At 48.2% G+C, this 12,889-nt stretch overlaps 2 protein-coding genes across 8 annotated transcripts in view; both read left to right on the top strand.

Moving 5' to 3' along the window:
• Positions 1-3,100, top strand: part of VPS16 (VPS16 core subunit of CORVET and HOPS complexes) — a 29,544-nt gene extending 26,444 nt beyond the window's left edge. For 2 of the 4 annotated variants that reach the window (XM_008141018.3, XM_054723718.1), the window contains 3 exons: positions 57-153; positions 782-885; positions 1,001-2,252. In XM_008141018.3, coding sequence (XP_008139240.2) covers positions 57-153; positions 782-885; positions 1,001-1,145 — 346 coding nt within the window. In that variant the 3' untranslated portion in view covers positions 1,146-2,252. Of the gene's footprint in view, positions 1-56; positions 154-781; positions 886-1,000 lie in introns of all 4 variants that reach the window. The other 2 variants (XM_054723716.1, XM_054723717.1) reach the window with 2 other exon arrangements.
• A 4,832-nt stretch (positions 3,101-7,932) lies between these two features.
• PTPRA (protein tyrosine phosphatase receptor type A) overlaps positions 7,933-12,889 on the top strand; it is a 144,981-nt gene continuing 140,024 nt past the window's right edge. For all 4 annotated transcript variants that reach the window (XM_028144699.2, XM_028144696.2, XM_054724542.1 and 1 more), the window contains exon 1: positions 7,933-8,215. The gene's annotated coding sequence lies outside the window, so the exon portion shown is untranslated. The remainder of the gene's footprint in view (positions 8,216-12,889) is intronic.

Raw genomic sequence — 12,889 nt, 5'->3', positions numbered from 1 at the left:
AAGGTCCTGGGATCCGTGTCCCTCCTACAGCACCTCTAAGCCCAGCTTCCCCACAGGCTCTGGTGGCTGAAGCTGACTGCCCTGGCAGATCTGGAAGACTGGGAGGAACTAGAGAAGTTTTCTAAGAGCAAGAAATCACCCATTGGCTACCTGGTGAGGCAGGGGCCCTCCCTCCACCCCCTGCCAGGGAGGATAGTCCTGGGGAGAGGACCGGGTCTAAAGATAGGCTGATTACCTACTGGCACATCTGTTCAACTGATGAAAATAGTTAGTGGGTGCTTCCTGTGTACACGTGTCAGGTACCCAGGAGAATGGGCCTGAGTCGGCCTGGAGATGTCAAGGAAAAAGTCCAATTTGAGTGGAGGGTGGAGGGGGACAGGGAAAACACATCTGCCAGGCAGTGGAGGCTATTTTGAGGGGCGGGTGTTTTCTGTGGCAGGCAGTTCAGAGGTGTAGGTAGGTGGGGCAGCCATGAGAGAAAACACAGGCCCTGAGAAGGCAGGAAACACCTGTTGTGGAAGGGTAGCCCGGATGGTGGAGTGGATACATGGAAATAATTGGTCTCTAGGCTCTAACAGATCTTTGATTTAGGTTGTTTCTGCCCTGAGAATGTTGAGATCACACCTGTTGCAGGCGTGTGTCAGGGCAGGGGTGAGGGAATTATAGACACTAAAGGATATATAAAATATACAAGGACAATGTATCCAGTTAGGCTTTTGCTCATAAGAGATGACAAGGGGGCTCTGCCTTACCTTCTCCCTTTATCCCCTTCCTCTCTAAGCCCTTTGTGGAGATCTGCATGAAGCAACACAACAAATATGAGGCGAAGAAGTACGCCTCCCGCGTGGGTCCCGAGCAGAAGGTCAAGGCCTTGCTTCTTGTTGGGTGCGTCGGCTGAGAGCCCTGTGGGTGCGAGGTGGCTGAGCCAGTGGACTGGCGAGGGGCATGGTTTGTGTCCTTGGTCAGCCCAACACCGTCTCCCCTCCTGCTCAAACCATAGGGATGTGGCTCAGGCTGCAGACGTGGCCATCGAGCGCCGGAATGAGGCAGAGCTGAGCCTTGTATTGTCCCACTGCACTGGAGCCACAGATGGGGTGACAGCCGACAAGATTCAGCGGGCCAGGGCACAAGCCCAGAAGAAGTGAGGGGCCCTTCCTGCACGTCTCCTCAGGTCCTGGGCATGGCAGAAGAGTCACCTCTCCTTCAGCTTCTCCCCCAGAGCTCTGCTGAGGAGCTGGGGTAGGAAGGGAGCCAGGGGTCTGGTTGTAAATAAAGTTGAACATCGTAGAGTGCTTTATGCAGTCCCACCTAAGCAACAGCAAGCTAGAGGCAGAACCATGCAGACACCCAGCAAAACTCCATGGTTGTGGGTCTGGAGAAGGAGCTGCATTTGTAAGAGACCTGCCCCTTTGTACAGTTACCAAGGAAAGCTCTCTCAAGCTCCCAGCCCTCAGAAAGATTATGGGAAGGGATGACACAAAACTTAAGCAACAGTTCATCAAGAACCATACTGAGAAGCATTGTACACACACATACACAAGAACAGTGCTAAACATTTGACCATTATTTCATTTATTCCCCATGCCAGGCCTGTGAGATAGGTAACATAACCCCATTTTACAGAAGAGGAATTTGAGGTCCAGGGAGGTTTGGTAACAGCAAATATGTGCCAAATGGATTTGAAACCAGGTTGGGCATTTGGGTATCTTTGAGCTTCCCCTTGGATGTTTGTGGTAACAGGAGGGATGACTCAGAGCTGGAACTAAAATTGGGCCCTTTGTAAGCTGGGGAACCTGAGCAAGGCCCGGGTTTGCGCTGCAGTGCGAATTGGAGGACTAATGAGAGGCATGTGGCCAGCAAATTGTAGGGATTGGAGGAGGAGTCTTTGGAGACCCAGCCTACTAAACAGTGGTGACGATTCCTGAGTGGTTTCTGAGCTGGAGAGAAAAGGATGGAATTCTTTTGGCAATTCTGCCAAGAACTGCAAACGAGACACTGGCTCCACTCTACCTGGAATGGAGGTTTTGTCCTCAGTCAGTAGGCGCGCCTTCTTGTCCCTCCAGTGAACCTATTTCTAGCCTTCAGTTTGCAATCCAGTGCACCTTGGCTTCCTGTCCCAGTGCCCCAGTCCAACACTGAAGACATGACTTTTTCCTCTTGTTACTCCCTTAGTCTAGAAGGAAGACAAAGGAGGAAACCAAAGTCCAGAGGGAGGGCAAGCCTCATCACAGAGTGAGAGAGGCCCATTAAGGTTTTTCATTTTCCCCCCCCCACCTGATTTGTAAATGTAAATTTGTGAGAATCCTCCCAGTAAATATAAATCAAATTGTAAAACAACCATTTATTATGCTTACTACTTACACGAGGGTCAAGAATTTGGACAGGTAAAACAGAGATGGTTTGTCTGCTCTACAGTGTCTGGGGCAACCGCTAGAAGAAAAAGGTTGAAGGTGACTTGATAGTTGAAGGCTGAAATCATCTGAAATCTTGGTAATAGTCTGGCAGCGGAAGCCGGTTGTTGGCTGGAACCTTAGCTGGGGCTGTTGGTCAGAACACATACAACCTGCGGTACCTCCCAACATGACAGCGTCCCAAGAGGGTCAGGCAGAGCTGTGTTGCCTTCCCTAACCTAGCTTTGGGAGTCACACCTGCCACATTCTGTTTCTTGAGGCAGTCACATAGGCATACCCCACCCAATTTCAAAGGGAAATCGAACCTGGCCAGCATGGTTCAGTTGTTGAATGTCAACCTATGAACCAGGAGGTCAAGATTTGATTCCCGGTCAGGGCATATGCGCCAGTTGTGGGCTCCATCCCTAGTAGGGGCCGTGCAGGAGGCTGCTGATCAATGGTTATCATCATTGATATTTCTATCTCTCCCTCTCCCTTCCTCTCTGAGATCAATTTAAAAGGGGGTGGGGGGCAACCAGCATTGTTCAGTGATTGAGTGTCAACCTATGAACTAGGAGGTCACGGTCCGATTCCCAGTCAGGGCACATGTCGGTTGCAGCTCAATCCCCAGTGGGGGTTGTGCAGGAGGCAGCTGATCAATGATTCTCTCTCATCATTGATGTTTCTATTTCTCTCCCTCTCCCTTCTTCTCTGAAATCAGTAAAAATATATTTTTAAAATAATAAAAATAAAATAAAGAGAGGGGGATGACTCCACTTCTTGATAGGGGAGTTGCAAGAATCTGGAAGAGTGTGTAGAACTGGGAATGTGGCCAGTTTCTGGAATCACAATCTGGCACAGTCTATCAGATTTCTCTCTTAGAATCAGCAGAAACCTCCGAGGAAAGGAAAGAAGATCCCCAATACGAGGCTCATCCTGAGCTTTTTTTTCTCTCCAGTCGTAGCCCCACAATTCTTCACTTCCCTGGTAGCTTTTTCAATGCCTTTTTAAAATGTTTTCTCCAGTTTTTTTAGTTATTCTCAATGAAAAGGAGTTGGAACCATATAACTCAGTCCACCTTCTGGACTGCTTTTAGAATGTACACAATTAAAAGTTGATATCCCCAAATAACATATAGCATATTTACTCATGTCATATGCTAACATTAAACATTGAACACGTGAAGTTTTAAAAATGTGAGAAATAACAATGAGGACAAACAGTAATTATAACTTCATTAAAAAAGTGTTAATGCATTTAGAGAAGTACTGGAGATGTTCATGAGGTTGAAAATTAAAGGCAGCCATGTGTACTTTTTTTGTAAAACACTGATTTCCCCCTCCAACATTTTATCATGAAAACTTTCAAACATACACTAAGTTGAAAGAATTTTACAGTGAATACCTGTACCACCTGGATTCTACCATTAACATTTAATATATTTATCATACATCTTTCCATCCCTATGTCCATCTTACTACTATCTTATTTTTTAATTTTATGTGTTTTATTGATTTCAGAGACGGGGAGAGAGAGAGAAACATCAGTGATGAGAGAGAATCATTGGTTGGCTGCCTCCTGCAGCCCCCAGGCATATGCCCTGACTGGGAATCAAACCATGACCTGGTTCATTCAACCACTGGGACACAAGGGCCAGGCAAACTGTCATTTTTAATGCATTCCAAAGTAAGTTGCAGTCATTAGTACACTTACCTCTAAATATTTCAGAATGTATTTCATTAGCTAGAGTTCATTATTTATTTTAATTTGTGTTTTTTTCCCCAATCTATATATAAAATGTTCAGATCTTAAGTGTACATTTGCTGAGTTTTAACAAATGCACATATATACCTACAGTGATATCTTAAAAACAACCAGGATTTTTTTTTCTTCAAATCCTCCACTGATCAATTTAGAAATTAGTGTAAAATGACTTCTACCACCCTAGCCGGTTTGGCTCAGTGGATAGAGCCTCGGCCTGTGGACCGAAGGGTCCCAGGTTCGATCCCGGTCGGTGACACATGGCTGGGTTTCTGGCTTGGTCTAACGTGCAGGAGGCAGCCAATCAATGATTCCTTCTCACCATTGATGTTTCTATCTCCCTCTCCCTTCCTCTCTGAAATAAATAAAAATATATATTTTTAAAAAACAAACCTTCTACCCTGAGCAATTTGCATGGCAGGCCTGGACCTACAGTCTGAGTGGGGCCAACTCTTGGCCAATGGATGGGACTAGGATTGGGCATGGGGCCAGGATTTCCGAGCTTGGGGCAGAGAATCTGGAAACATGTCTTCTAGTTTAGGACATTAATGGCAACCCTGGAGCGAGAATCAGAGCAAAGACTCCTATGAGGCACCTTCTCAGGAGAGGGGGCCGCACTCTTAGGCACAGTGCTGGCAAGAGACCCTTGGGACTAGAACAATGGCCTGGAAAGGCACTGGGCTCTCATTTACTTCAACCTTCTATCGTATTGCCTTGCTTTATTTTCATTACAGCATTTATTGTCTGTCGCCCCATCCAGAATGTTTCATGAGAGCAGAGACCTTTTCTGTCTTATTCCCTGCTGTGTCCAGCACATAGTCTGCACTCAATAAGTATTTGTGAGTAAGTGACACATTGTTCCATTTACTACATGGGAAAGGAGGCCCTGAGAGAGGAAGTGGCTTGTCTGCAGAAACAGTTCTTTACCCCCGCGGTCGCCAACCTTCCGGACCTCTTGGACCACTGGTTGGCGACCACTGCTTACCCCATCCTCCAGCTCTCCTAATGTGGTTTTTTTCTGATGACCCCTGTAACTCTTGGGGCACCTATCTGTAGGTATATGCTCCTGTGTGGTAAGACAAGTAGGTCTGGGAGAAACAGGGAGAAAGGGTTTGGCCTCCCACTTGGTCGGGCTTGGTATAGAAAGCCTGTCTCCCCTCCTTATCTCAGGTCTTCTCTCCTCTTTGAAGACAGCCCTTTGTCCTGTGGTAATGCGGGGGAGGGGGAGAGTTGTGTACACCCCAGTGCCAGGATGGAGAGGCTGGGCTGGTCTCCACAGGTGGGCAGCTGAGGATGGGACTCTGTCCTCTTCCACAGGAAACAGGGTATGTGTGGTGGCCAAGGTGAACTCTCCTCCAGGTCTCTGGAATGAGATTCCCAAGACCCTGCTCTTTTTGGTCTGAGGTTCTGTCACCCCTGCACACACACCACAAATGGTCTGACCACAGTGCAGCTGTCTCATGGAGGGAAGGAACTGCATTTACTGAGACAGGGTTACTTGCCAAACTGTACATGCCTGCAATTCTCAGTACAGTCCTGGGAGGTTCCAGGAAGAGCAGCAGAGGGATATTCAGGTCACCTAGCCAATGGAGAGGCTTAAACCCCAGGGTTCTCTCCCACACCCAATTGAAGCATTTTCCCAAGTGTGCTCAGACAGGCTGGGGATCCTTTTTTTAAGGATCTTAAAAGAACAAAACTGTCTACTTTGCCCTAGCCTTTTTGGCTCAGTGGATAGAGTGTCAGCCCATGGACTGAAGGGTTTCGGGTTCGATTCAGGCAAGGGCACATACCTTGGTTTTAGGCTTGACGCAACCAATTGATGTGTCTCTCTCTCTGCCTCTGTTCCTCCCTTCCACTCTCTCAAAATCAATAGAAAAATATCCTTGGGAGATGATTAACAAACAAAGCTATTTATTTTAATGTAAGAAAATATAAATAGCATGTCAAAAATTTTTATGGTAATGTAAGTAAAAATATAAATGAGCCAAAAGAAATGTATTCAAGAAATAATAGTGTAGCTCAGATGTAGATGAAGTAAAACCACACTGGTCAGGTGTGTCCTGGAGTGTGGCTATTCTAGCTACCCAGGTGCTTCCTACATTCACAGTCATTGTTTTTCAGGATTTCTAAACACTTTGAATGCAGACTTTTCACTTTTCCATCGGTGTGCAGATACTCAGTTCGGACTCCCAGGGAAACATAACAGTGGGCATATGAAAGAACCTGCCCTCATTGGTCTAACAGGAGATTGGGCTTGTGGCCTGGAGGCCTTGGAGCTGAAGTGTCTGTCCCACAGGGGCGCCTTGGGTTTGCCATTTCACACTACTTCTGGGCAAGCCCTGCCAAGAGGGAGTGAGAAACACATCTCCCACTCACGAAGGGACTTTTCTACTGGGGAGGCGATGGCCCGAAGGAGGCCCACTGCATCCCATGTTTGTAGGCCGTAGCTCTGGTCGGCAAACATTCACTTACTTCACAAATACCGGGGAGGGGGTGCACAGTGGTGGGGACTGAACGTAGTAGGGGCACCAATCCCGTGAAAATGGCAACTGATGTGGCCTCCTCCTGCACTAAAATGTCACCACCGCACTCGCCCTGCCGGGAAGAACTGACACTGGCCACAGACCCTTTCCCTGGAGCGCGCCAAACCACGGGACGGGCGGTGGGAGAGGAGGGTTCAGGGTCCAGGAGGAGAGGGTCGCCGCAACCCATCCCAGGTAGCGCAGACTCCTGGTCTCGGGTGAAGGGTCATTGCCAAGCTCTGCTTGCAGACTGCTGTGCAATCAGTCTCCACTCTCCCGGTGTGGGTCCCGGTGTGTCGGAGGGACGCCTAATGGTCTCACCCCCGACCCACCACAACTCTAATTGGCCTTTAGCCCCTGACGCCCAAGTCCTGCAGCCTGGGAACCCGCTCCTACTGGACAAACGGCCGGCCGGCTTTGGGGCGCCACACTGGGATAGGGAGCACGGGCGAGGAGTTACATGCCCCCAATCCGGTCCCCGGCCCTCGGGGGGGTGGGGGTGGGGGTGGGGCGGGGACGCGGAGGGGGGACGGGGACGCATCTTTAGGTCCTCCCTGCGCTTTTGAACCTCCCTCCTCTCCCCCGCCAGGCCTATCGGAAACAACACCCCCGCTGCAGAGCACCATGTGTTGGGTTTCTACCCGGCTCCGTGGCGAGCCAGGCCCCGGTAGGTGCATCTGGAAAGCGAAGGCTATTTCCCTGGGGCTCGGGTGGGGATGGCGTGGGCCGACATGATGTAAGACGACACCCACAGTGCCAGAACCCGTTCTAGGGGCTTTGCAGGTTCCTCTCTCTCCCCAGTGAGAGGCTTCTTCCTTTAAATACCTTGCGGCAATTGGGAAACAAAAAATCCAAATAGAACACAGTTGGAGAGAGGAGCGGAAAGACGGCATTTGAGTTCCAGCCCGCCCTTCTCGCTAGACTTTGGTGTAACTGGTATTTGGACTCAGTTTTCGCATCTGAAAACTGGGAAGAAGGCCCAGGTCTAAGGGACTGGGACTGTAGAGAAGCGGAAGGCGTGGGTGCACCGGTGGCCGGTGCTCCCGGGGTCCTGCTCCCACGAGGACAAGGGCTTCGATTGGGTGCACATCTCCAGGGCAATGCGCGAGGCAGTGAGAACCAGCTCGGGTCCCTGGCCGGTAAGCAGGCGCTCGGAGGCGCACAAGGGCGGGACCCGGGAGGCCGGGAGACGCCCTTTCGGCACGGACCAATCAGCGCCCATCTCTTAATGGCCAATAAGGAGGCGCCTTACAGCCGAGGCCGGCTCGGGAGCGAGGCCGCGGGGAGTGCGGCGCTGACAGAGACGCGCGCGCGCGATCCATCTCGGACCCCGGACCCCTGCAGCTATCCCCGCCGCCCGCCCTAATCGCCCCTCAGCCACTTCTCCTCGCCATGGAGGCGAGGCCGCCGCCGCCGCCGCGGGGCTCCAAGCCGCGGGCCGGGCGGCGGCCCTGAAGGCGTGTGGCGGGCCGAGACGCCGCCGCGCAGCCGAGGCGGAGCCGCCGTCCTCGTCCCCAGCGGTCCCGCCCAGCGCCGGACTCGGTGAGTGTTCGCGGCCGCCACAGCTCCGAGGGCTTTGGAAGTGGCGGGGCTGGGAGAGGGTGGCGCCCGGGCAGGGGTGGGAGGGGTCGCTGGCAGGAGCCCCAATCCCTCTTTTGCGGAAGAACCCTTCGGGTGTCTAGAATCCAGCCGGCTCCCCCATCCTTGCACTGTCCGGGGCGAGGGAGGGGGGGGGGTGTCCCCGGAAACGTGCGGGACAGGACGCTGACCCCTGTCGAGTGCCCAGGAACTTTGCGTGCAAACCAGGGATGCCATAGTTTATTCTGAAGGAAGAAACTTGGAACAGTGAGGACAGAATTCGCTCAGGTCCATTTAATAGGAAGAAAGAGGAGAACTCCTGGCATGAGAAAATTTGCTCCTGCAGAAACCAACTTTTCTTTCCCTTAAAGGCCCCCAGACCCGTCTCCCAGGCCTCTCTTTATTCGGCCCACTCCCAGCTGTTGAGGCCGCTGAGGAAGGGAAATTGGGGCTCAGAGCTGCCCAGAATTCAGAATAAGCCAATTGGGAATGCAGATCCCCCCTCCCTTTTTACTTTTGGTAAATAAAATAAAGAATATCGTGTTGTTGTTGTTTTTTAAATTAGGTCCTAACTGTATTTCCTGAAGATAAAAATAATAATGTCAGAGCTGAACCCAATGTTGAAGGGTGTTTTTTTTTTTTTCTGAGGTCAGGTTGTTTGTAAGACAGGAAAAGAATGTTCAGAACCTCCCTAGGCAGGGTGAATAATTTCAGGAGCCTTTGCCCAGGGTAGGGATTCCTGCTCTAAACCATCACATCTCCCCAAAGATCTCCTCATTTGCCACCTGCTTGCTCTGAAGGCAGCCCAGGAACCAGAAGATGGTGGGCGGGGAGAGGCCTGACATGGAACATGGGCGAACATCTTCCTGCCTGGCCACTCCTTCAAAAAACACAGAGCTGATGCTGTCACTTGTTTACTTAAAAACTCCCTCACTCTCCTTTTCCCATGGGATGAATGAAGCCTGAAATGTCTTATCAAGTCATACAAGGCCCTCGACAGTCTGGCCTCAACTTGTTCTTTTGGTTTTAGCTGAATTCTTTGATTCTCCTTCCCCATACCCCCCTCCCTAGCCATTCAGAGCTGCTTGTCTGCCTTTTCACGTGTTTGGATGCCGATGCTTGTGTGGCCTCTTTCCTCCCCACTCTTACCTGGTCAGCTCTGTCTTTTTCCTGTAAAGTCCCTTTCACTAGAGCAGCTTCTTGAGGGCAGGAGCTGTGTCATGTGCACCTTTTCACCTCCCATGCTCAAAGGATTTTTCTCTCAATTGTCTTGTAGGTCCTGTCCCATCTCTTTCCCCCTTATATCTTGGCTCTGTTTACTTCCAGGTACTCACTTCCCAAAAGAATCTTTCTTGACTGTTTTCTGAAGGCTTTCTTGAAGTGCACGCCTAGGACTTTTGGTATCTCTGATTCTCCATCTTCCCATTTTCATCCCAGTCAGCTCACCCCCCATTAGTAGTCAGCAGGCAGGAACGGTCAGGTCTCATCGCCCACTGGCATTCAGTCTTGCTTGACTCTCTCTGAAAGGCCAAAAGCCCCCTGGTGTCTTTTCACCTCTGCCTTCCTGAAGTGGTCTGACTGATGCGGGCACTCTAAGGCCGCGGTCGCCAACCTTTCGGACCTCACGGACCCCCCGTTGGGGACCGCTGCTCCTAGGCATACGGGATCCAGGAGGCTGTTTACTGGGATCTTTTAGCTGCTTATTTACCATCTGGGTGAAATTTGGAACCAGAAAAGCCAATCCTCTGACCTAAGTACATTCATGTGCCTTCTGTTTGTTAAGGGAAAGTGCTTGGGATACAAATTAAAAGTGAGGAGATCCAATCTTTTTAAAAATATATATATATTTTTTATTGATTTCAGAGAGTAAGGAAGAGGGAGAGATAGATAGAAACATTGATGAGAGAATCATTGATCGGCCGCCTCCTGCACGCCCCACACGGGGGATTGAGCCTGCAACCCAGGCATGTGCCCTGACTGGGAATTGAACCGTGAACTCCTAGATAGTGATGGCAAACCTATGATAAGCCATTTCTGATGACACGCGGCCGCATGCCAAGGATGAAACATTTGCGAAATAATGTTTTTTCCTCAAAGTGACACACTACCTGAGTTATGCTCAGTTTTTTGGCGAAGTTTGACACTCCAAGCTCAAAAGGTTGCCCATCACTGTCCTAGTTCATAGGTCGATGCTCAACCACTGAGCCACGCCGGCTGGGCAGGAGATCCAGTCTTAACGTTTGAGGAGCTCACAGTCTAATGCAGGACAGATGAATACAAATACATCACAGGTGATATGAAAGTGTAATAATAATAACTATTTTATTTTATTTGCTTTGTGACAAGCTATGTAATAAATTTCCATGAATTATTTAATGCTTTCAACAGTCATGTAGGGGCTTATTCCTATTTGACAAGGGTGGAAACTGGGACTATACAGTGAGAAGATGAGAGAATAAGCAGGAATTGATCTTGGCAGTCTAGTTCCATAGCATCTGCCAGGCTGTATAGAAAGCATTGCCTCCCTAAGTGGTTCAAGAAAGCTTTACTGAGAGGGGGCTTTTGGGTCATGACGGGTGCATAGGAGTTTGTGTGTGGTGGACAGGATACAGGAAAGAGGGAACAGCACAAGTGGGCTTGGAGGTGGAAGGAACCCACTGTCCTTGAGGAGTCTGGAGAGGTTAAACATAGTTGGACTGAATAGGAGGAAGAAGGGTGGAAGATGAGAGTAGGGTGAGTTTGAGGGCTGTATGTGCTGTGTTAAATTTGACCAGAGGAAAGCCACTGGAGAATTTGAAAAGAAATCAGGGACTTGGGCTGACGGGGCTTTAGGAAGGTCATTGGGGTATTGTGGGGCCAGATGTTGTCACCCCTGCAATGGCCAGGCTCCACAGAGGCAGAATCACAGCCTTTTAGACTCAGATGAGGCCTATAGAGAATACAGCTCAGTTTCGAGAAAAGATAATAAATACATATAAGAAAAAATTCCAACAGTATACAAGAGGGCATATAGAGAAAAATAAGTCTCCCTCCTACCCTGACTTCCCCAGAGATGGCTGAAGTTTGCAGTTTTGTGGCCTTACATAGACACTGTTCCTTTATAAACATGTGTCTACTTACCCATACCCTTCCCCTATGTAAGTTGTTTTCAAGTTTTTCTATTATAGTTTTACAATGAATGTCCTTATACATACTTTATGTTTTCATGTATAAAATTATGTGAACAACGTATTTCTGAGAGTGGAATTACTAGCTCAAAGGATACATGTGCATTAAAAAAAAAGATTTTGTTGCCCTTTTTAGAGAGATAGGAAGGGAGAGCGGGAGAGAGAGAGAGAGAGAGAGAGACATCAATGGGAGGGTGGTACATCCAACGGCTGCCTCTCACATGACCCCCATTAGGAAACACTCTCCACTTGGGATCAAGCCCACAAACCTGGCATGTGTCCCGACCTGAAATCAAACCAGCAGCCTTTTGGTGTTTGGGACAACGCCCAACCAACTGAGCCACACAGGCCAGGGCAATTCATGTGCATTTAAAATTTTTAGGCATATAGCCAAATCACCACCCCTTCTAAGGGGTTGTACTAACTTATCCTCTCTCCCCCAAATGTGAATGGGACTCAATGGATCTTCATCAGAGTAGGCATCCCCTCCCTATGTGATTGTAACATTTCTGTCAGTTTACAGGGGGAGACATTGAGGCTCAGAAAGATAAAGAGACTTGTGCAAGACAGTGTAGGTGGTGGTGGTTTTTTAAGCAGCTCTGATATTTGTATTTGCCCAACACCTTTTATTGGAGGTGCTTAGAGTCTGTTAGTAATCATTGTTGCATTATATTTCTCCACCTTCATGTGGAAAAAATGACAAACAGGTGAAGTGAAGTTTGAGGTATAAGCAGGAAGCCGGCCAAATTTAGAATCTTGTCTTTTATTTCTAGTTCAATAACTAATAAATGTTCTCAAATGCCGAAGCTGAAGAAATGTTTTTTTTTGTGTTTTTTTTTAAGAAGTGTTTTTTTCAGGGAGTCTAAGTACAACAAAAATAGCTATAACACTAACTTAATAAAACTGATCAGTAAACCTACAATAACCCAAGGTTAAAATTTGCTTTAATATATTCTTTATAGAAAAGATAATTAAATGTTAAACTTTACTGTAAATTCATATCCATTTGTGTCATTGTATAGGCATAGCTTTTTTAAAGTTCTAATCAGTACAGAATATTTTTATATTATTTTTTAAAAAATATTTTTTTATTGATTTCATAGAACGGAGAGGGAGAGAGATATCAACACTTAGGCATGTGCCCTGACCTGGAATTGAACTGTGACCTCCTGGTTCATAGGTCGATGCTCAACCACTGAGCAACACTAGCCAGACTATTTTTGTATTCTTGCATAGCATTAGTTATTTTATATTTACTTAATAGTGTCTTATGCATTGATAACTGTAGTTTGTGCACTCTTTTTTATTTTGATTTTTTTCTCCATTTTACTGTTAAAAATGGTACTTCTGAGCACCCATGTTCAAATATGTCTTTTGGATTATTTTCTTGGACTTTTATCACTAAAGTGGGTTCACTGACTTCAGGGTATGGCTTCAGTACCAAAGGCTGAGTTAATTTATAACACCATCA

The sequence above is a fragment of the Eptesicus fuscus genome, chromosome 12 (genome assembly GCF_027574615.1).
Source record: "Eptesicus fuscus isolate TK198812 chromosome 12, DD_ASM_mEF_20220401, whole genome shotgun sequence".
NCBI lineage: Eukaryota > Metazoa > Chordata > Mammalia > Chiroptera > Vespertilionidae > Eptesicus > Eptesicus fuscus.
The sequence above is the reverse complement of the archived record's forward strand: the minus strand, read 5'-3'. Positions and strand labels throughout refer to the sequence as shown.